This window comes from Phoca vitulina, unplaced genomic scaffold (genome assembly GCF_004348235.1).
Source record: "Phoca vitulina isolate PV1807 unplaced genomic scaffold, GSC_HSeal_1.0 scaffold34, whole genome shotgun sequence".
Classification (NCBI taxonomy): domain Eukaryota; kingdom Metazoa; phylum Chordata; class Mammalia; order Carnivora; family Phocidae; genus Phoca; species Phoca vitulina.
In genome coordinates, this window is record NW_022589737.1 from 18,758,461 (window position 1) to 18,780,713 (window position 22,253).

The window sequence follows — 22,253 nt, forward strand, 5'->3', positions numbered from 1 at the left end:
AGAGAGCCTACATAAATGTGAATTTCCTTCCTTTCCTCCTTTTCTAGCTGCACTGGCACCATTCTTAACCATAGCCTCTTATTTCAGGTCTGGATTATCTCCAGAACATCAGATGGTTCTCCCTTCTATTAACCAGTTAATATTTCCATGTGGACCTCACTTACCTAAAAAGTAGAGCTATTACTGGAGTTATTGTCACATAGGGTTATTGTGAGGACTACATGAGATGCTGCCTGCAAAGCATCTAGAATAATACGTGGCAGGGGGTGGTCCAAGATGGCAGTAGGGAAAGATCCTGAACGCCCCTTCTCCCTGGACACACTACAGCTACAGCTACATATGGAATAATTGCCTCTGAGCAGGAGCTGAAAACTAGCTGAACAGCTGCTCCACAACAAGGAACAATAGGGCCACCTCAAGACGGATAGGAGAGACAGAGATGTGGGCTCACCAAAAACTCTACCTCTGGTGCAGCAACCCAATATAGGCAGGCATCTTACAAGCCCAGAGCCTTTCCCTAGGGAGCAAGGGGTTTGTGTCCCACAGCAGGCAGCCCAGCCCTTGAGACCTGCACTGGAGAGACAAGCCTCTAATGGGGCTTCCATCCATAGGACCCAAAGGGCTGTTGGGATCTGAGAAACTCCTTCTAAAGGGCTTGCATGTGGACTCACCTGCCCCAGAACCTAGCATAGAAGCTGCAGTTTGAAAGTTGCCTAGACTCTATGTGAAGGAGATTCATTTGCTAATCTTAAAGCATCTGCTGGAGGGATGGGGACAAGTTGGGACTTTCTCCAGGGATGGTGAGCACCATATCTGTAGTCTCCCTCTATGATGCTAGTGCAGGTGGACACTCACAAACACAGCAATCTCCCGATGGCTTGCTAACACTGGTGGGCCTGCCCTGCCCTCGGTGTTCTTCCCCTGCCTTACTAAAGCTGTGGGCAAGTGTAGTCCACACAGGGGTGCCCCTTGATCACCTGGCCCTCGTGGCTAGGGGGGTTTGTGTTCCAGGGCCCCATAGGACTTTAACAATGGGAATGACAGTTCTTGGCAGCATGCCACGCTGAGGACACTGCACAGACAACAGACTGAAATGCACCCCAAGTCAGCCAGTGAAAAAGGCCTATTTACGGTGCTGAAGCTTTAACCCGAGGGACAGGCTTCAGGTTTGCCACATATCTCAAGGCTACAGAAGCGCTCTCAGGGAACATAGACAGGGAAATACCATCTCGTGCCCTCCTTTGGTCTTGTTACAGCTTTCTGGTACCTCCCAGAAAGGGGCTTATACAGTTATCTGAAACCTTGACTTTTACAACTGTTCCCCCAGGGGACCCTCCACATCTCTTGGTCTAGAGGCCAGCAGGGTTTACAATTATGGTCCCATAGGACTGTGTATTTCTATACTTTAAAAGCTGCTGCCTGAGGATCTGACTTCCAGTCATCCTGAAACTTGGCACTGAGATCCCTACATTGGAACACTGGCAGCTCTTGGCACACCTTCAACAACTGAAATTTATCAAGAATAAATCAGGCTACTTAGATAATCACAAAGGTCCAAGAGACAACCAAGAACTAGGTCAAGGTTGAATGATAGAGTTCATCTTCTACACAAGGTCACTCCTTCAAGACTGGGAAATGTAGCTGTTTCAGCTAATACATAGAAACAAACACAGAGAGTCAAGAAAAATGAGGTGCAGGAATATGTTCCAAATGAAGGAACAAGACAAAACTTCAGAAAAAGACCTTAGTGAAATGGAGATAAGTAATCTACCTGATAAAGTGTTCAAAGTCATGGTCATAAAGATGCTCCTGGAACTTGGGAGAAGAATGGATATTCTTCAACAAAGCAAAAGAAAAATGTAAGTACCAAACAGAAGTCATAAAGCTGAAGAATACAATTACTGAACTGAAAAATATACTAGAGGGCTTCAAAAGCAGACCAGATGAAGCAGAAGAACTGATCAGTGACCTCAAAGACAGGGCAGTGGAACTCACTCAAACAGAACAGCAAAAAGAAGAATTTGACACCAGACAGAATAGCATTTGCGATATAGGGATTGTAGAAGGAGGAGAGAGAAAAAGAGGCATAAAATAATAAAGAAATAATGGCTGGAAAATTCCCTAACCTGGGGAAGGAAACAGACATCCAGATAGTTCCAAATAAGATGAACCCAAAGAGAACCACACTGAGACACATAACTAAAATGTCAAAAGTTAAAGAGGAAATCTTAAATGCAATAAGAGAAAAACAACTTGTTTCATACAAGGGAACCCCCATGAGGCTGTTAGCTGATTTTTTACCAGAAAAATCAGAAGGGAGTAGCATGATATATTCAAAGTACTGAAAGGAAAAAAACTTCCAACCAAGAATACTCTACTTGGCAAGGTTATCATTTGGAATTGAAGGAGCACTTAACCTGAATAAAAGTGCGAGCATGGGCATCCTTGACTTGTTCCTGATCATAGAGGAAAAGCTCTCAACTTTTCATTGTTGAGTTGATGCTAGCTGTGGGCCTGTCATATATGGCCTTTATTATGTTGAATAATGTTCCCTGTATACACACTTCATTGAGTGTTTTTATCATGAACAAATACTGAATTTTGTAAGTGCTTTTTCTGCATCTATGGAGATGATCATATGATTTTTATTTTTATTCTTCATTTTGTTAATTTGGTGTATGATGTTAATTAATCTGTAGATGCTGAACCATTCTTGCATCCCTGGAATAAATCCCTCTTGATCATGATATATGATCCTCTTAATGTATTGTTGAATTTGGTTTGCTAATATTTTGTTGAGGATTTTTGCATCTATGTTCATCAGGAATATTGCTTACAATTCCCTTCCTCCCTTCCTCCCTTCCTCCCTTCCTTCCTTCCCTTCTTCCCTCCTCCTCCTCCTCCTTCTTCTTCTTCTTCTTCTCTTTCTTCTTCTTCTTCTTCTTCTCCTTCCTCCTCCTCCTCCTCCTCCTCCCCCTCCTCCTGCTCCTCCCCTTCCTCCTCCTCCTCCTCCTCTTTCCTTCCTTCCTTCCTTCCTTCTTCCTTCTTCCTTCTTCCTTTTCTTCATGTCCTTGTCTAGTTTTGGTATCAGGGTAATGCTGGCATAGTAAATGAGTTTGGAAATATTCCCTCCTCTTTGGTTTTCTGGAAGTATCTGAAAAGGATAGGTATTTAAATATTTTTTGAATGTTTGGTAGAATTTGCTTGTGAAGTCATCTGGTCCTGGACTTTTGTTTGTTAGGAGTTTTTTAATTACTGGTTTAATCTCCTTACTAGTAATCTTTCTGTTCTGATTTTCTAGTTTTTCATGATTCAGTCTTGGAAGATTGTGTATTTTAAGGAATTTATCCATCTCTTCCAGTTTCCTCAATTTTTTGTCATATAATTGTCCATAGTAGTCTCTTATGAACCTTTGTATTTCTGTAGTATCAGTAGTAACTTCTCTTTCATTTCTGATTTTATTTATTTGAGCCCTCTCTCCTTTTTAGTTGGTAAGTCTAGCTAAAGGTTTGCCAATTTTGCTTGGCAACTATAGGCAATAATACTTTATTGCATATTTGAAAGTTGCCAAGAGAGTAAATCTTTAAAGTTCTCATTACAGAAAAAGAAATCATAATTTTGTATGGTGACGGATAGTAACTAGACTTATTGTGGTGATCATTTTGCAGTGTATACAAATATCAAACTCTTATGTTGACAACGGAAACTAATGTTATATGCCGATTTTATCTTAATTAAAAAAGAAAAATACCTGGCATGTTGTAAGTACTCAGTAAATACTTGCTGTTATTATTTCTTAGTATCTTTTACTGTATGGTCAAATCATATGGCCAAAACCTCTGAAGATTTGCCTTAAAAAACTTTACTCTTCAATTAGCCTTTTTTTCAAGGTTTTTTTTTTTCACATAATAAAAATAACTTTTTCATCTCACTAAATTGACAGACAGCAGATACAAATGGCTAGATACAGAAGCAATCACAGACATGAATATACCTGGGTTAGTGTGCACACACGTATATCACTTCAGCTGAGAGATACACAGTAGCAACAGGCACACCCAGCACCCGGATCTGGACTTCTAAATACCATTCTACAACAAAAGAACCGAAGTTCTTTGGAGAAAGGTCTGATTCTAGGGCTGAAACAAGGACATTCCAGATGAGTCTAGAGCATTTTGTAGTGCTAGAAAGTATGGAAATGCTAAAACAAAACAAAACAAAAGAACGGAGGCATGCAAAGGAATACAGGAAGCAACCTGATGGAATTCACAATGACCAAAGCTGGAACAATATGAGCAACAAAATAAATAAGTGTTTTGGATTCATATTCACAGTATAAAACAAATATATATGAATGCATACTAATATAAATAAATGATTAAATAAATACATATATAGGGGGGATTCCCAAATAATTTATGTAGATGCTTCCCCTCCAGGAGGTATGGCTTAATCTCCCCAGTCCCTGGAGTATGGGCTGCATTTAGTGACTTGGCTTCCAATGAACAGAATATGATGAGAAAGAAGAAAAGACCTTTATAAGCAGAGAAACCTGGCAAACACGGCCTTAAACCAAGTGATCAAAGTTAATTTCACCAGTGGCAAATCATGTTGATAGCATGTGTGATGAGAAGGGCATTTCACCTCTATGGTATCTTGTTCTAAAACCTATAATCCCAGTGTACAGACAGCAGACAACATCAGATAGATCCCAGCAGAGAGACATTATACCAAATACCTAACCAGTGCTCCTCAAAACTGTCAAGATAATGAACAATGAGGAAGGATTACAAAACCATCACAGATCAGAGAAGACCAAGGAGATAATGGTGACAAAATGCAATGTGGCATCCTGGAAGGGACCTTGGAACAGAAAAAGGACATTAGTAGAAAAACTAGTGAAATCCAAATAAAATATGGAGTTTAATAGTAACGAACCAATGTTGGTTCTTAGTTGTAACAAGTACTTTGGTAGTTTAAAATGTTAACAATAGGGCAAACTGGTCAGGGGTATATGGGAGTTTTCTGTTTATCTTTGCAACTTTTCTGTAAATCTAAAATTATTCCAAAATAAAAAGTTTATTTAAAAAAATCTGACAGATTTGCCTGCCAAGAGCTAATTTCAGATCTTTTTATTTTAAGGATTTGAAAATCTGTAGTGTAAAAAATATATATAACACCAAGAAAAATATTCAGCAGTTATGTGTCATTTTAAAGGAAATAAAATGTGCATATAAACTATAGAAAGCATAATTTGCGTATATATAAGATGGGATACTAGATTGTTTTAAATTATTGTATTACCTGCATTCTCTTCTTAGGTTCTTCCACTGGAAAATCAAATGAAAGAATCAAAACGCTTCCCCCAAGCATTGAATATCGGCATGGGAATTGTTACAACCTTGTATGTAACATTAGCTACCTTAGGATATATGTGTTTCCATGATGAAATCAAAGGCAGCATAACATTAAATCTTCCCCAGGATGTCTGGTAGGTAGATATGAGTTTGTTAATCCTGGTTTGTATACTTTATAGATATAGCTTACCAATATTTGGTGATAAAGGTGTATTTTTGGATATGTGGTTTAAACATTTAAAAATTTTATTGTGATTTCTTACTTGTGTAACCTAGAATTTTTTCATAATCTTCAGAGGAGACCGTCTATGATTTTACAGATTTGCTTGGGATTCTTTAAAAAGATTAAAAATTGTAGTATATTCCAAATTTGAGTAAAATATAAAAGTAAAATATGGATTCTTTTACTATGGACTCACTGTAATAAAAAATGTAATACTTATACTCGCTGCCAAAAACCCAACACTCTGGATTCCTGATAAAATAATAAAACCCATCACTTATGACCCTCACTATTTTACTGGTCAGCCTTAATATGGTATGTACCCCAGATCCTTTCAGAACACAGATAGACACATTATTAAAAAATAATATGGTGCCTCTTAATATTCTCTTAATATTAGAACCATATTCTGCAAAATGAAGCAATACAGAGGGATTTTTCCTTCTTCCAGAGATTGGTCTCTAGAGATTTTTAAAAAGGTATTGGCAGCAATTACCATGTAGACGTGCTCCCTTATTTATAAAACAGAAAGTAACTCCTTAGTTTTGATAAATACAAAGAATAAATGTTAAATTGCTCATTTAATTAATGTCCCACTGCTCGTTGAGCTGCTTGGATAGAAGTCTGTGAAACCTGAGATGTTTTTAAATATTACGTGTTCTGACTGGCATCCTATTGGTAGCTTGGGAGTTTGTCTACCTCTCAGTAGTCATCTGGACCCTGGGTTTTTATTGGAGTCGAAAATGTTGTAAGAACAAATGCATATAGGAAGCCATTTGTGATAGAATGTACCTAGAATAGTTTCCAGGTTGCACAAGGAGCAAACATGCAGTATGTTCATTTTTTTATAATTATAATTCTACTTTAGCTATGACACATTTTATAAATGTATTTCATGATGGAAACGTGTCAAATGTTATACCTTCATTTCAGACTAGAGACATGATCACAAACAAGATATGTAACTTTAAGCATTTATTTCATTAACTTACAGTTATTTATATAACTTTGTTTCTTCCAAATATGCCTCTTTTTGTAATAGTTTAATACAGGCTAGAAGCTTTAACAGCTTAATATAAGAAATAATCAAGGCTAAAAATTATGGTAGCATAATTCTTTTTTTTTCAAATACTATATAATGTCTAGAAAATAGTATTTTCCCAACTTAGAATAATATTTAGAATAAATCTGAAGAATAATTTTATAAATAAAATTGACAAGTACTTTTAATAAGTCAAATATAAAATGTAAGTGGAAACAATCTCAGAATTCTTCCCTACTCTTCTTCACAGAAGTATTTAAAGAGAGAAGGGATCGAAGGGGGAGTATGCATGCATGTCAAGTTAAGATGTTCCTATTCCCAGAGAGTGAAGAGCATGGTGAAGAACAGTGGGAGAGACAAGCAGGGAATGCTGTCGGTGTTCACAACTGAGCTTGAGGGAGCCCTGATGCCCCTGCAGTAGCTCTGTGTAATCCTTGCCTTTTTCCGCACCCCCTTCCTGCCTGTCACCTTATCCCTCATTGTATGGCTTTACACTTAGAACTAGTTGCAAAGTCTTGATTAAAAAGGGACCATCACATCCTTGTCTCTGTTCAAGAAAGCCTAGCTAGTCACCTGCTTTTCATTTAGAGGAAAGGATAGTACATGTATCCTAAGAAACAAAAATCTGGAATAAAACGGAAAGCAAGTCAAGATACGTAATTCTCCTTCAGAGAACTTGTGTTGGCTAATTCTTTTTCCTTGTGGAGATAAGCCTTCTGTGGCCCGCTGTCCATTTCTTTATGGTCTCTGCCTCTGGGACAGTTAAAATAACAGCCATGACTGAGGAATAATGCAGAGGAGATACTTGTCTTTATATAGTGATAGTCTTCTGTAAAATGAGAAGTTTGGACCAGAATGATCATAGGATTATATCTAAAATTTCTTTCTTGATGTACTATGTGTGAGTCTCTTCTTCCTTTCCCTCCCTGTGCTTCAGGTGATAGGCCCAGGAAGTCAGAGAACGTGCAGTGTACTGGTTATTGTTGGTATAAAAGCTGATGGCTGTCACAAGAGCCTAGGGGGCTCATAGCTGCTAGTGATGGGAAGCTGTAAAGGGCTTTTGATGCCATGTGACTTACATTCTCAGAATTCAGAACGGGTAGTCCTACAAGAAAATGCTGAATTAGAAAGCAGCCCCAGGATAAAGCAAGTATGGATTAGAGAAGCTCCAAGTTATTAACTGTTTATTGATTGAGGTATCACCTTTTAAAACTAGTTACGAGTAGTATTATTCAGTGTATCACATTTAGATTTTGAAGCAAAGATTGTGTTTTAAAGATGATAAGTAGGGGCGCCTGGGTGGCTCAGTCGTTAAGTGTCTGCCTTCAGCTCAGGTCGTGATCCCAGGGTCCTGGGATCGAGCCCTGTATGGGGCTCCCTGCTCAGCGGGGAGCCTGCTTCTCCCTCTCCCTCTGCCATTACCCCCGCTTGTGCTCTCTGGCTCTATCTCTCTGTCAAATAAATAAATAAAATCTTAAAAAAAAAAAAAAAAAACCTTTGGCAGTGTATTTTAAAATACTTTTTAATGTGCATTAAGTGTTATTTAAAATTTGTTTAGGCTCTCCTGTATCTTCAAAACAAATTCTTACAACTTTAAGAAAGTTTTTTATCCTTTGGAGAGAGAGTTTACAGGGTAGATTCTTCTTTCAACTCTTCATTTCTACAGCTGAGTACATAGATGCTTGCTTAAAACCAAAATGAGAACAAAGGTTGATAATATCTATAGAAAAGTTGATTAGAGAAAAATAGAGTGATTGAAAATATAGATGGCAAACATAGAAACTAGTAGATTCTTAGAAAAGAAGTCAAAATAGAACAATTGATTTCAAAAGACTGCAGTGCTTTTCTTAAACATCTTTATTATTCTTCTTTGGTTGATAAATAGCATGTATATTAGCTTTTAAAAGACTCATACCATTTTATTTCCCATTTGTATTCTGTGTAATACCTAATTAATCTTATTGACTTGCGTTAATAATAACTGGATTCTTAGCCTGTATAACTTGTTTTAAATCAATAGAAAAGTAATTATACCTATGCGCGTAGTGATGTATTTTTAAATATATTGTTAACCATATTTAAAAACATGTAAGTTAAAAGATAATTCGAACAAAAGTAATGTTCTAATAAACTGATAAGAATATTCATTTAATTGTCTATAATTACATATCAGAGTATATGGAGCAGGAGTGTTTCAGTTATTCTGTGCATTGCAGTAACTTGACCATTTATATTTAAACTTTAAGTCTCAAGCTGAGAAATATATCCTGAAATCGTTTTAAAATTAAGATTTTATTGTTGCTAGCCCTAAGGAGTTCCTTTGTTCTTTAATTATGTTTGTAGTATTTTCGAATCTATTTCTACTCGACTTTTTTCCTTTCTCTTACTCACTCCTATGATGCATATATTATGGGAGGAGACTTACGGAATTCCTTCCTGCGTGGCTGCAGTTTAGAGAACTGTTTATAATCTTTGCTACTTTAAACCTTAAGACATCAGAAATAAGCTTAAAGTCTAATTAATGTTGAGGCCTTTCTTTACCAAAAGTGGAATATTTCGTATCTCTTTAAAAGGATTTCATTTTTTCCTAAGAAAGAAACACTCTTCCCTTGCATAGGCTTTGCAGGTGGGAAAGCAGGACTCTTAAGGGACGACTGGGACTATCAAGGATGATTCGGCCTAGAGAGGACACGTGTGTTAACCACTACCCCAATGCTGTGGCACATTCGATCCACGGTCTGCTCTCCGGTTGTTTTCTTAAAAGGATACAAGAGCAATTGGGTTTTTTATTTTAACTATTGTAAAATATTCAAAATTTCAAAAAACACAATGTAATTTTATTATCTGTAACCCAAGAGAGTAGGCTCTATAATGTTCTGAGTCCTGTGATTCTGCATTTTCTCTCTGTGCCGTTATCAACATTTAAAAAGTGTTCTTTTGCCAGACAACAGAAGTCTCTATCCAGACGTGCACACTGATTTTGACAAGAGGCTATCTACAATGTAGAAATCTAAAGATATTTCTAAAACTGAACATTGCTGTGCAGTTGTAAAGCACTGGGCATCAACCCAACCTCACAAACTTTATTTCCGTATTAATATAACTGTAACATAGGTGGAATTCCTGTAGAATCTGGAGAACTTTTTAAGTTGAAACCATTTAAAATGCCCTCCTTTTGGACCTAAGAATGATGACATTTCTGCAACTAATGACATACATACCAAGATTTTTAAGCAAGGAGAACTGTAACTCAGAGTTCAATGTGAAGTTTTCTTCTATATATAGACCAGTAAGTTATCAAAGACATAACAGTATGCTCAGTTTTTAAAAGAGAATTGAGAAAACATTAACTCTTCATGGAACACAGTGTAGCCTTTAGCACACTGGCTTAGCCTACAATGAAATCTTTCCAGCAAACCTTTGCATTGCCACATTCAAGCTCTCTAGGCTTGTCAAAATGAACTGTCCACCAGTCATCTAGAAATTTAGTAGAGATCAGCTGGCTTTTTTTTTTATAAACATTTAATTAGTAAGATATTGGCCTAAGTTTGTGTTGGATTTCTTACCTATCTTAACATTAAAGATAAAAAGAAGAAAGCCAGATTCATGTTAAGACAACAGTGTAGATGAACCTGGAAGGCATTATGTTAAGTGAAATAAGCCAGGCAAAGAAAGAAAGACAAATACTGCATGGTATTACTCATAGGTGGAATCTAAAAATATATATATAAGGGCGCCTGGGTGGCTCAGTCGATTAAGTGGCTGGCTCTTGATTTCAGCTCAGGTCATGATCTCAGAGTCCTGGAATGGAGCCCCTCTATCAGGATCTGCACTCAGCAGGGAGTCTGCTTGAGGATTCTCTCCCTCTCTCAGCCCCTCCCCCTGCTCACTCACACTTGCTCTCTCTCTCTAAAATAAATAAATTTTTTAAAAAACTAATTTAAAAAAAATATATGTATATCAAGCTCACATAAACAGAGTAGACTTAACGGTTGCCAGGGGGCTGGTGGATGGGGAAAAAGAGAGTTTGATAGAAGAGTACAAACTTTTAGTTGTAAGGTGAAGAAATTCTAAGGATCTAATGTATAATGTGGTGACCATAGTTGGTAACAGTGTAATGTATAAGTGAAATTTGCTGAGTAGAACTAAAGTGTTCTCACCAAAAAGAGAGAAAAAAAAAGCAAATATGTGAGGTGATGGAGGTGTTAATGAACTTGATAGTTGGAATCCTTTTACAGTGTATACTTAATCAAGTCATATTGTACACTTTACCTACAGTGTCATCCATTATACCTCAGTAAATCTGGGGAAAAAAAGAATGACTGAATTTTAAAATATTTTTTTAACAGGTTGTATCAATCAGTGAAAATTCTATATTCCTTTGGCATCTTTGTGACATATTCAATTCAGTTCTATGTTCCGGCAGAGATCATCATCCCTGTGATCACATCCAAATTTCATGCTAAATGGAAACAAATCTGTGAATTTGCGATAAGGTCCTTCTTGGTTGCTATTACGTGTAAGTATTACTACACATTTATATCATAATTTTTTCTTGTTGAATTTCGTATAATGAAGCTACTTAAGTATATTTTTTAATATTTTAAAAACAATTTTGTTTACATAACTGAGATACTTTTTGGATTAAAATTCTGTTATTCTACTACTGTATAAGAAAAACATAAACCAGAGCCTGTTATACTTAAAAGAACTAATTAAATTATTATTTTGAAAACTACATCAGTGGTGATTAAAATATATTTAAATCAGGTGCATAAGGGAATCCTTATATTGTGGATATACATTTTACTTTGGTTTTAGTTTTCCTTGGGTTTTTAATTTCTGCTTTTTTTTTTAATAATTTTTTTTTAATGATTTTATTTATTTATTTGAGAGAGAATGAGAGAAAGAGCACACGAGAGGGGGGAGGGTCAGAGGGAGAAGCAGACTCCCTGCCGAGCAGGGAGCCCGATGCGGGACTTGATCCAGCGACTCCAGGATCATGACCTGAGCCGAAAGCAGTCGCTTAACCAACTGAGCCACCCAGGCGCCCTCTGCTAACTTTTGTATATTTAACAGTTTAACTCTCCATGACTACCTATAGAAATGGGTTTTGTTTTGTTTTGGTCTTTAATAATTTCAGTGGCTAATTTTGCTTATTATTTGAAGGAATGTGTGTAATCTCGTCTTAAGGTTTCACATTATAAGATGCCTCCACCAGGGAGCACTAATTATGGAGACCTGTGGAGAAGAAGCTTGATTTTGGTACAGTGGAAATAGTGTGAGTTTTGGGGTCACACTGACCTGACGGTTCAAACCTACCACTCACCTGCTGGTGTCTTTAGACAAATTCCATGGCATCTGTAAACCCCTCTTTTTTCAACTGAGAAATGAAGAAAGACTTCCTTCATGGCATTTTTGTAGGATTTAAGAATATTAACAAAGTAGCCAGAAGTTGTAATTGTCACCATTATTGCTGTAACCGCAAATATAAGATGACCATAATACTGAACCAGCGATTATCTAGAATGATACCAGGGACCGTTGGAAATGGGTCAGCTTTCTGTGGAAGATATGAGTAACCATCTTGGCCCAGTCAAGGTGAGAGAATGAGAGAGCTAGAAATTAGGGGCAACTATAAATTTCAGTGAGCAGCTTGGGGTGGAGCTTAGCCTAGATCTAAAGAAAAAGCAAAGCTGGGAAAAGTAAATGAAAACTTTTTTCCAAATTAATCATTTAAATGAATTATAGCAACAATAAGGTAAATCATATTGAGGAGTGAAGTCAATGAGCCCAAACTCTGATGACGAAGAAAACAGTCAGTAGGAGAAAGTTATTTTAAGACATTTTGAAATATTTCTTACACATTGTTTTTATTGATATTTTAACAACCGTACTAAATAAAAAGGCTGATTTCAGTACAAATCCTTTTATCATAGATGTAAGACTTCTGCTCTGAAAGCATTTCTCCTTTTGAAATTAGAAACTGAAGTTCACTTGAAGGAGCTTGAAGAAAATGTTAATGGGGTTTAATAATTTGTGATGGCTCAGTCACTTCACCCACTTCTTCACACTGGCCGCCATTGTTATGGCAGAGCGCTCTGTCTGTACATCCACGACCATGAGTCTCTTCCCAGAAGCCAGGGGCTCTCCTCAAGAGCTGAGTTCATGACACACAGAATGGCCGGTGTTTCTTTGCCACTTCTCTCTTTTTAGTTAAAAATAGTTAAAGCTACTCAACGGTAAATGAGGGTTACAGTTACGGCATGCTTTGGACAAAGAGAACACAAACCAGGTAGTATTCCCTTCTACTTTGCTGGGACACATCATCAGACACTGAGCTTCACTGGAGTCTTTGGCACATGCTTCCAAATTAAAGTAAAAGCCAGCCGATATGCATGACAGGACTGTTTTTTATCTGTTCTGTAAAGCACTTGACAAGCTTTGGGGGGCAGGCTCCTTACGGATGAGTGTGTGGACAGCTGATGGGACCCTGTAATGTCCACAGAGCAGGCTGTGTGACACTAGCAGTGAGAGTGGAGGCTCAGCTGGGTGTGCTTTGAAAATTGAGTATCTTTCCGTGTTCCATAATCCTTTCCAAGTTTGTAGTATTGGTGTTCAAAGTAGTGAGCTTATCAGCTTGGATTGTGTTGGTTACACCCAAATCTCTATTTAGCATTTGAATCATCATTTCAAAGCATCTTCTTAGTGGAACTCAAACGCTTGGAAAGATGGGTCAGACTCTTTTCTACCTGTTTTCTCTCGGCATTTACTTGCTATAGAGGCATCTCACAGGTGAGGGAGAAGGTGAATAGAAGCTGGCCAACAGCCACCATCAACTACAATAAATACCTTTTATTTTACAAGCAAACCTGTAGAAAGAACTGTTAAATTTTGAATTATAATGAACACTGAGACCAGTGTTTATTTATCTTTATTTTTAAATTTTATTTATTTATTTGACAGAGAGAGACACAGTGGGAGAGGGAACACAAGCAGGGGGAGTGGGAGAGGGAGAAGCAGGCTTCCCGCTGAGCAGGGAGCCTGATGCAGGGCTCGATCCCAGGACCCTGGGATCATGACCTAAGCTGAAGGCAGACGCTTCATGACTGAGCCACCCAGGCGCCCCTGAGACCAGTGTTTAATTCCATGTTTGAATTGAATATGTAAAATATGTTAAGTACTATTTATTTCTATTATTGTCCAATTCGTTGATCTTTCCACTATTTCTAATTTGGAAATTTTTTGGCCTTGGGAGTTTGCTTTATGGTTTTAGGAGATATGACTGCAAAGTACCAAAAAATATAAATCTTAGTAGTTTGTAGAATACTAGAGAAGACACACTAAAATCCTTCATTTCAGTTAGTTGCCATTGCAGGTGAGGAAAGCTGTATCTTCCTCATATTCTAGTTAGGTGGTACGTGGGGAATACCATTAATTATTTGTGTAATTAAAATGTATGTGCTGGAGTGTTCCTCACAGTTTTGTTGTTGATGTTATAATATCAAGTATTTTGTTTTTTTCTCTATATTTTCTTCTCTGTGTTTTCACCATGCAGATGCAAAGAATGGACTTAAAATGGGCTTTTTTTTTTTTTTTTTTTTTTAATGAGAGGAAATTTTGTGCCTTAAGGATACATTCTTTTTCTCTATAATATAGTTTTGGAAAATACTGAATAAACTTAATTAGTATTTAATAGATCTATTCATAACACCTGTCTGTAAATGACATAGGGCAGCCTATTTATAGTAATCCTATAGTAAATATTTATAATGAATAAATTCTCCGTATCCCAGACTATCCTTTGACTTCCTGTTTTTGGAGTTTTTATATATCAAATTTGCCTAAAATATATATATTTCTCTTCCTTATTGACTAATAGCATTACCAAATAACACTTCAAGCCATTTTTTAACTAGCAAATATCTATTGATTATATAAGGTTTAAGGGATGACTTCAGCTAATTGATAAATTTCATGATTTAAAAGTGTTTGATAAGGGGCACCTGGGTGGCTCAGTCAGTTAAGCATCTGTCTTTGGCTCAGGTCATGATCCCAGGGTCCTGGGATTGAGTCCCGCATCGGGCTCCCTGCTCGGCAGGGCATGTGCTTCTCCCTTTCCTGATGCTCCCCCTGCTTGTGCTCTCTCTCTCTCTCTCACTCAAATAAATAAATAAAAGCTTCAAAAAAATAAAAAATAAAAAAATGAAAGTGTTTGATAAATGGAATTTTAGTCTGAATGAACAAATTCTAAAAAACCTATAGTGTTCCTCCACATGGTTTTCCAACCATATTTCACTTGATTTTTACTAATAACAGCTGGATTATTGAAAAACATGAATGAGGAGAAATGAATTCCCAAATGAAAGTCTCTTCAGATGGCAATGTTCTAGTCCTGCTTGTCTGGTCTTCCTTTTATACTGCCATCTAGTATAAGTAGGTAGAAGTGTGTCCCCCATGAAATGGATGTTGTCAATGAAATTTGAAAGGTCCTAATTTTGTTTGGGAGTTATGATTATAGTTCCCTGGAGAAAAATGTTAAAGGAATGTAGCAAGCTTCTATTCAATAGGGAACCCACTTTATCAAGCATTTCTAGTTTAGAGCTGCAACATCTTCAAAGTCATGTATCTTATTTAGGAATGTTTGCCACACTTCAGTCTTCTAGGTGTGAGGCTAGGTTTATTATTTCAAAATAACTTTTAGGGTTTTAGCTTTCAAAAGAAATTAAATAGGAAATAAATACTTCCAAGAAACCTAGTAGTTCCAAATTAATACCACATCCTCTTGAAAAACACCGAGAGCCACAAGCTGCAAATGGAAGAGTTAATTACAGAGCCCAAGTTAAATTATATATACACCAAGAAAGTTCAGCAAGAGACCAGGAGGCTAGAAATGAGAAAAGCAAAAGTATGTAAACTGAGAAATAAAAAGAGAGGGATGGGGCACCTGGGTGGTTCAGTCGGTTGAGTGCCCAACTCTTGATTTCGGCTCAGGTCATGATCGTGAGATCGAGCCCCGCGTTGAACTCCATGCCCAGTGAGTTTCTTTCCCTCTGCCCTTCCCCCTGCTCGCTCTCTCTCTAAAAATAAATACATAAAAAAGAGAGAGGGATAAAAAAGATTAGAGGGAAGATGGTAACTTTAGGAGACAAGTTAGGGAGCGCCAACGCACGCATCAGTGGAGCCCCCAAAGCCGGAACTGGGGTGACGAAATCCTCCTTGGTAGTGGGGTGACGTAGCTGTGAGTCCTCTGTGAGCGGGCTCCGGGGTTATTTCTGGGGGCCTCTGCAGACCCTCAGCAAGTCCATCAGTGGGCCGTTTTAGGATGTTTGAGGAAGGAATGGGAGTCTGAGTTTTTACAGGCCCTCTGTTGGTATCTTTGGCAAGAGAAGGGTAAGTAGGACCAAGAAGGTGCCAGATCAGAGCTTTTCGGAAAGCTTGCTGGCAGTTTGGATGAAAATCGGGTCGAAAGCAGTGGTACGTTATTATTATTATTTTTTTTTAACTTTTCGTTTAGAAATAATTCAGAAAAGTTATAAAGGCAAGTAGAGTTGCCATACCCACTATCTATGTTTAGTACTCCTTTAAGTACTGAGTATGTAAGTAAGGAGACGACGGCTTCTCATCTCCTAGGTGCCGGAGCGATTCTGATCCCGCGTCTGGATGCTGTGATTTCCTTGGTTGGGGCTGTGAGCAGCAGCACCCTGGCCCTGGTCCTGCCACCTTTCGTTGAGATCCTTACGTTCTCTAAGGAACACTACAGCCTGTGGATGGTCCTGAAAAATACTTCCATAGCGTTCACTGGACTTGTGGGATTCTTCTTAGGTACATATGTAACTGTGGAAGAAATTATTTATCCTACTCCCAAAGTTGGCACACTACAAAACCCTTCTCTAAATTTGAATTCAACCTGCTTTCCATCTGGTTTGAAATAGTGGAAGCAGAATTATGAGTCTTCTCCTTTTGTCTCGATTCTGAAAATGATGAAAATAAGAACTAGTAGAACATATTGCCATGTGCTTAAAAATAGAACCAAATTCTCTTTTCTTTTGGCACAGTAATGGTATTTTAGTAGTAGACTGTAATTCTTTACCGATAGTGGTAAACTATGACAGATTATTGGTTTTAACGATTAGCAATAATTTAAAAAATTTAGTTTTGAAAATTTTTTAAATCAAAATTAAGAAATTAAAATGTAGAAAAATTAAAGAATAAAAAGACTTCCACTATTCTTCATTCAATCAGAAATACTCTAACGAAGATTCTCTTTTATACCCATGCTCCTCTTTCCCCACCCAGCTGAGGGGAGAACAGGGTTCTAACAATAAGAGAATCAAAGAAAGACAGAGTTAACAAAAATCTTCTCACTGTCTCGGTGAATATCAGAGTGTACTTTGTGTATAATGTGAAAATGTCCTAAATTGTGTTTTCACTAGAGAGCCAAATACTTACAATTCATCCCTGGAAGGATAGAAAACTCATTAACCCTAATGTAAGCATCAGAAATCCCTACAACCAGAATTATTCTACACTATTCTCTGATGGTAGTTGATCTGCACAATGAAAACTGAGGCACTGTGTGAGATCCTGACTTAGTGTCTCCGTCAAATTTGAAAGAGACTTTAAGGGTTATCCAACACAATTCCCTTATTTCTTACCTAAGGAAATTCATATGCAGAAAGGTTAACTAACTTGGTCAAGACCACTCAGCTTTGAGATCAAGTAAGAGAACCTGATCTTTTGACCCCCAGTCAGGATTTTTTATTTTTTACATCACATCCAGAAAAAAGAATAAATTATGTCCAGTTTAGTCTTTAGTGTTGCATCTATTTAATTATATTTTAATACTTAGAAAGCCAGTGATCTTTGAATAATATATGTGATCTGACCATAAAAATCAGAGAACTCTGAAAAGCATGTATTACAGCCATATAAACCCCAAAAAGAGAAAGAAGTTTTTTGTTTTTTTGTTTTGTTCTGTTTTAAAAAATAGAAATCACATGCCGGTTTAACTGCTGGCTAGTAGAAGGTACCCAGCTACTCTGTTTGTGGCTCAAAGTCTCCTTATTAGTTCTTCCCTTTTTGGGTTTTGTAGGCGCCATCTTTCTCAATGGCAGAAAATAAGTATCTGACAAAATGCAGGATATGTGTATTCCTTCCAGCACTGTGGCTTTTTTATTATAGCCTTTTACTGATCTGAATGGGCAGAATAAAAAAACTATAAAGAAATTTGTGCTGAGGAAAAATCAAGGCAATAACAGACTACTAAATCTTGAGACACTCCAGGTTTCTTCCAGAGAAATACCTTTTATTACTCCATATTTGTCAAGCCCAGTTATTAACCAAAACAATCTCAGTTGACATGAAAAATGAAAAATTTTACATTTAAAACATTAAGAATCTTGACTTTTTAAAAAATTCATACTTTAAAACATGTTGAACTTTTTAATCAGGCTGATGGTACTCTAGTTTGTAATACTGTAAGATATCATCAAGATCACTGTAGTGTGTGTATTCTATATTTTTATATGTAAATGTTAACTTAGTTCAAGTATTTTTTGCTTTGCGTTGTTAATGAGTCATCAAATACAATTCTAACAAAGTATCAGAAGCTTTATTTTTGTACAAATTCATAAGAATCAAACTTTTTTTAAACATTTACATTAGATATCACCAATAATTGTTTGTGATACTTTTATATCAAATCTGTTCTGTTGAGCTTTTAGTCATACTGAGAGAATGTGGGCAAAGTTATAGGAAAAGTAATCGTCATTGAAACTGTTGTATAATCGTGTTTCTAAGAATAAATTAAGTTGTTTTTTTAAAAATGTGTAACTTGGTATAAAATGACTTGAAAACCGTTATTTAATAGAAAGCACTATTATTTTGTCAGCTGTCTTCAGATATTTCTAGTCTATGCGTGAAATTTTATTTTTATACTTTGACCTGTTTATTTTCCTTATTAATTCATCAAATTCAATAAATTTTGAATAGTTGATCATAGCAATAAATAAATTTTAGATTCTGCACGAACAAAATGTTGAGCGCATTATCAGCCAGGCTTCTTTATGCAGCGAGTGCTGAATCGACAGCCAGTACTTAGTCCACTAAATCACCAATACTTTAAATACAAGAGAAAAGTTGAAATGGCAAAAGAAGGGGCTAAAAAGGGAGAGACTAGTCTTAATCCTTAACAAGAAACTGTTTAGATGTAAAGCATAAATGCACCCTTACTTAAGGATTTTTTTTTTTTTTTTTTTTTTTTTTTAAAGATTTTATTTATTTATTTGAGAGAGAGAGAATGAGACAGAGAGAGCACATGAGAGGGGGGAGGGTCAGAGGGAGAAGCAGACTCCCTGCCGAGCAGGGAGCCCGATGCGGGACTCGATCCCGGGACTCCAGGATCATGACCTGAGCCGAAGGCAGTCGCTTAACCAACTGAGCCACCCAGGCGCCCTTACTTAAGGATTTTTGATGATGTATTTTATTTGCAAAAAAAATCAGTGGCAATATTTTTTCCTCTGAAAATTTAGTTTTAATGAGTCACAACCTTTTCTAAAGATTCTTGGAGAAGCTATTTTGATGAGACCAGCTGTTGCTTTCATTTTGGGACCTGGACAGATGAGAGCGATTGCACCTGTCAAATTGTATATCTGGTCCATTACGTTATGGCTCAGACGACTGCAGCGTTTCATCTGCCACAATAAAGAACCCCCTTCTCTGAAAGGTAATCAGGTGCCTAGAGCCTTTTCTACCACTGAGATGGGGGAGAAGGGAAACCTTCACTTACCTCTGCTGACCTCTGTTCCAAGTCAGTTATCATTAGTCCCTTACCTTCAAAAGGGTGTCGCCAGTTTCAGAGTCAACTTGTCAAAACACTGGTTTTCAGATATATATATATATTTTTTTTTATCAGAGGATCTTCTTTTCCCCACATGGTCAGATTTCTCCACAATTAAATAAGAACTAGGGGTTTCCCTTGGTTAAAGACCAATCTGTATGATGTTATCAAATAAGAAAGTATACTGGAGCAGCAAATGCCACATTATGTTTTAATTCTATCCTTGCTGCATTCTCCTTTCTTAAAACCAGTTCTGCCTCTCATCTAGGCAACGCACTTAACGTTTTTATAAGCATTTTATGCAATGCTCATGTTGTAAATTTCCTAACAGGGCCTAATTTAATTCAGTATTTTCCGAAGAGTTGCAGGAAAGCTGTCTAACTGCAAGGCACTATAAAAATATTAACGGAACTATGAACTAAAGTTCCACATTAGTGCCATTTCCAGCTGTGGCAAAGCACAGGTGTTAGTGGAGCTTACCTGTGGCTTTCTTCACTGTAGATGTCAGCCCATACAGCATCTCAGTAGTACATGTGTTTATGTTAGGCTTCGACCTCAGTTCTCCTTTCTTCATTTAAGAAGGAGAAGACACAGAATAGAGGTAATGGAAATCATAAATAAAAATTTGAAAAGAATACCAGTGGCCCAATGAATATTTTCTGTTGAGGAATAAGATTTGGTAAAAATACAGACCATTGATCGTGTAAAATGAGTTTGTTTGTTTTTTTCTAAATGAGTCTATTTGGTTCTTTTTGGCTGAACTAGCTTCTCCCTTCATAAGAAAAGTTGAGAACTTTGATCTAAAAGGTGTAACAAGATACTTCCTAACATTAAATGGCTGACTGTAGTAGTTAAGACTTTGGCAGTGTTATGGATAATCTTATTTATGCCCCAAGTGCTTACTCAACTAAACGCCTTAATGAAAGTGGTTTTCACCTAGGAGATAAGAAAACATACTTAAGAAATGACTAGAAAGGCTATTTATTACCCTGTGATAAATGAAATGACGACTTACTCTCTCTCTTAAAATGTCATATTAAAATTAGCTAGTTCTTATGCACGTACACACACACACACCTGTAATCCATGTGAATTAGATACTAATGTTAACATACCATTTAAATTGGAACCAGAAAGATGATGTGTTGAAAGATCACTCCAAAAATTATTCCATTACAGTTTTCTTGATAACAAATAGGAAAGTAAATGCTTATACCATGAATAAATTAAGCTGTGGAGTTTTGTGTTTTTCAAAATGATTTTTTGTTAGTTTGAAATACCATTGCACTTGAGTCAATTCTTTTTCTTTTAACTTATTTTTCTTTACAATATGAAAAAAACTGTCTTAAAGTACTGTAACTCTTCTGAATTCTCAATAAAATATAATTATTTTGCTTGCAAATGCCTTTTTAAATGAATTTGTCTTCTATAAGGTTAAATGATATTGACAAATGTCATAAGCTGAAAATGGCACTAGTATAGTCTAATCATAACATTTTAATCAGTCTTTGTGGTTAATTCTTTGTCATGTGATCTTCAACCTTGGAAGCTGATATTATGTACCTCTAAGATTTAAGAGCAGAAGTTGATTAAAAATGAAGGGACATACTCAAAACCATGATCTGACCTTCCCACAGAGTAAATGCACAATGAGCAGTCTGCAGATGCTACATCTGTGATTTAATTTACCACTCTCTTTAGGTCAAGAATTGTATCAGTTACACTTTAATACATTTTGCTTGCATTATGCCAACTCCCCAAATCAAAGATCATAAACATATTTATACTTTTACATCAATAATCCTGCTCTTGTGAACCTAACCTAAGGACATGCTATAGTTCATCAAAAGAGAAAACACTCTGTGCCTAAAGGTGCATCAGCAACGTTTTAGTAGTGAAAAATTGGAAACAAATGTTCAACAATAAGGAAATCATAAATTGTGACATATTAACCTAGAATACAGTGAAGATTGTGTTCATTACATTGTCACTACACTGAAGGTTAATAATTTGGGAAAGAATGAATACATAAAATTAATTTTTAATTGCAGCTCTGTAAAAATAATGCTTTTGAACCGACATAAAGTACACAGAAAGTGGAACCATAGTGTTAGGAAAAAGATGGGTTTGGTGCAACCTGGGTAGCTCAGTCAGTTGAGCATCTACTCTTGGTTTCAGCTCAGGTCATGATCTCATGGGTGGTGAGAGTGAGCCCTGTGTCAGGCTCCATGCGTGTGCTCTTTCTCTCAAACAAATAAATAAATCTTTTTTTAAAAAGATGGGTTTTACTATTTTTAAATGAGTAGTAAAGGGAGGACTGTGAGAGAAATAAAGGGGAATAAAGTTATAAAGCCTTAGTAAGAGTACATGCTCTTAGCAAGCAACAGAAGAAATGGAAAGACAAAAACAATAAACCAACAGAGTAGGGATAGAACTAGGTACACAGAAATGCAATGAAAAGACTCACAGAATACTTGCTGAAGGAAAACAAATACAGCCACTTTGTAAAATTAATTTTAGTTTTTTTTATGCAAAAGAGAGTGGTGGTTCTAACATATGCACATGGTCTCAAAATTTTGCACATAAATTGGTGGGGTTCACATGTTAAAGAACTGGCTTGATTTGAAGTTTCCTTTTAAGGGTAGATTTGTTTCAAGGCTTAAAATGGTGAGAGGGAATCAGGTCTTTTGGTCTTCAAAGTTTTCTGGTGCCAGGAAGCACAGGGCCACTTGGTCCCAGATGATAGAATGCTTCTCAAACTAAAGCTAAAACATGAATCTTGCCAAGGAA

The 22,253-nt window shown here is 36.7% G+C and overlaps 1 protein-coding gene across 3 annotated transcripts in view; it reads left to right on the forward strand.

The window, feature by feature from the left end:
* SLC36A4 (solute carrier family 36 member 4) overlaps positions 1–18,861 on the forward strand; it is a 49,942-nt gene extending 31,081 nt beyond the window's left edge. For all 3 annotated transcript variants that reach the window (XM_032426191.1, XM_032426193.1, XM_032426192.1), the window contains 3 exons: positions 5,322–5,491; positions 10,972–11,141; positions 16,256–18,861. In XM_032426191.1, coding sequence (XP_032282082.1) covers positions 5,322–5,491; positions 10,972–11,141; positions 16,256–16,557 — 642 coding nt within the window. In that variant the 3' untranslated portion in view covers positions 16,558–18,861. The remainder of the gene's footprint in view (positions 1–5,321; positions 5,492–10,971; positions 11,142–16,255) is intronic.
* The last annotated feature ends 3,392 nt before the right edge of the window (positions 18,862–22,253 follow it).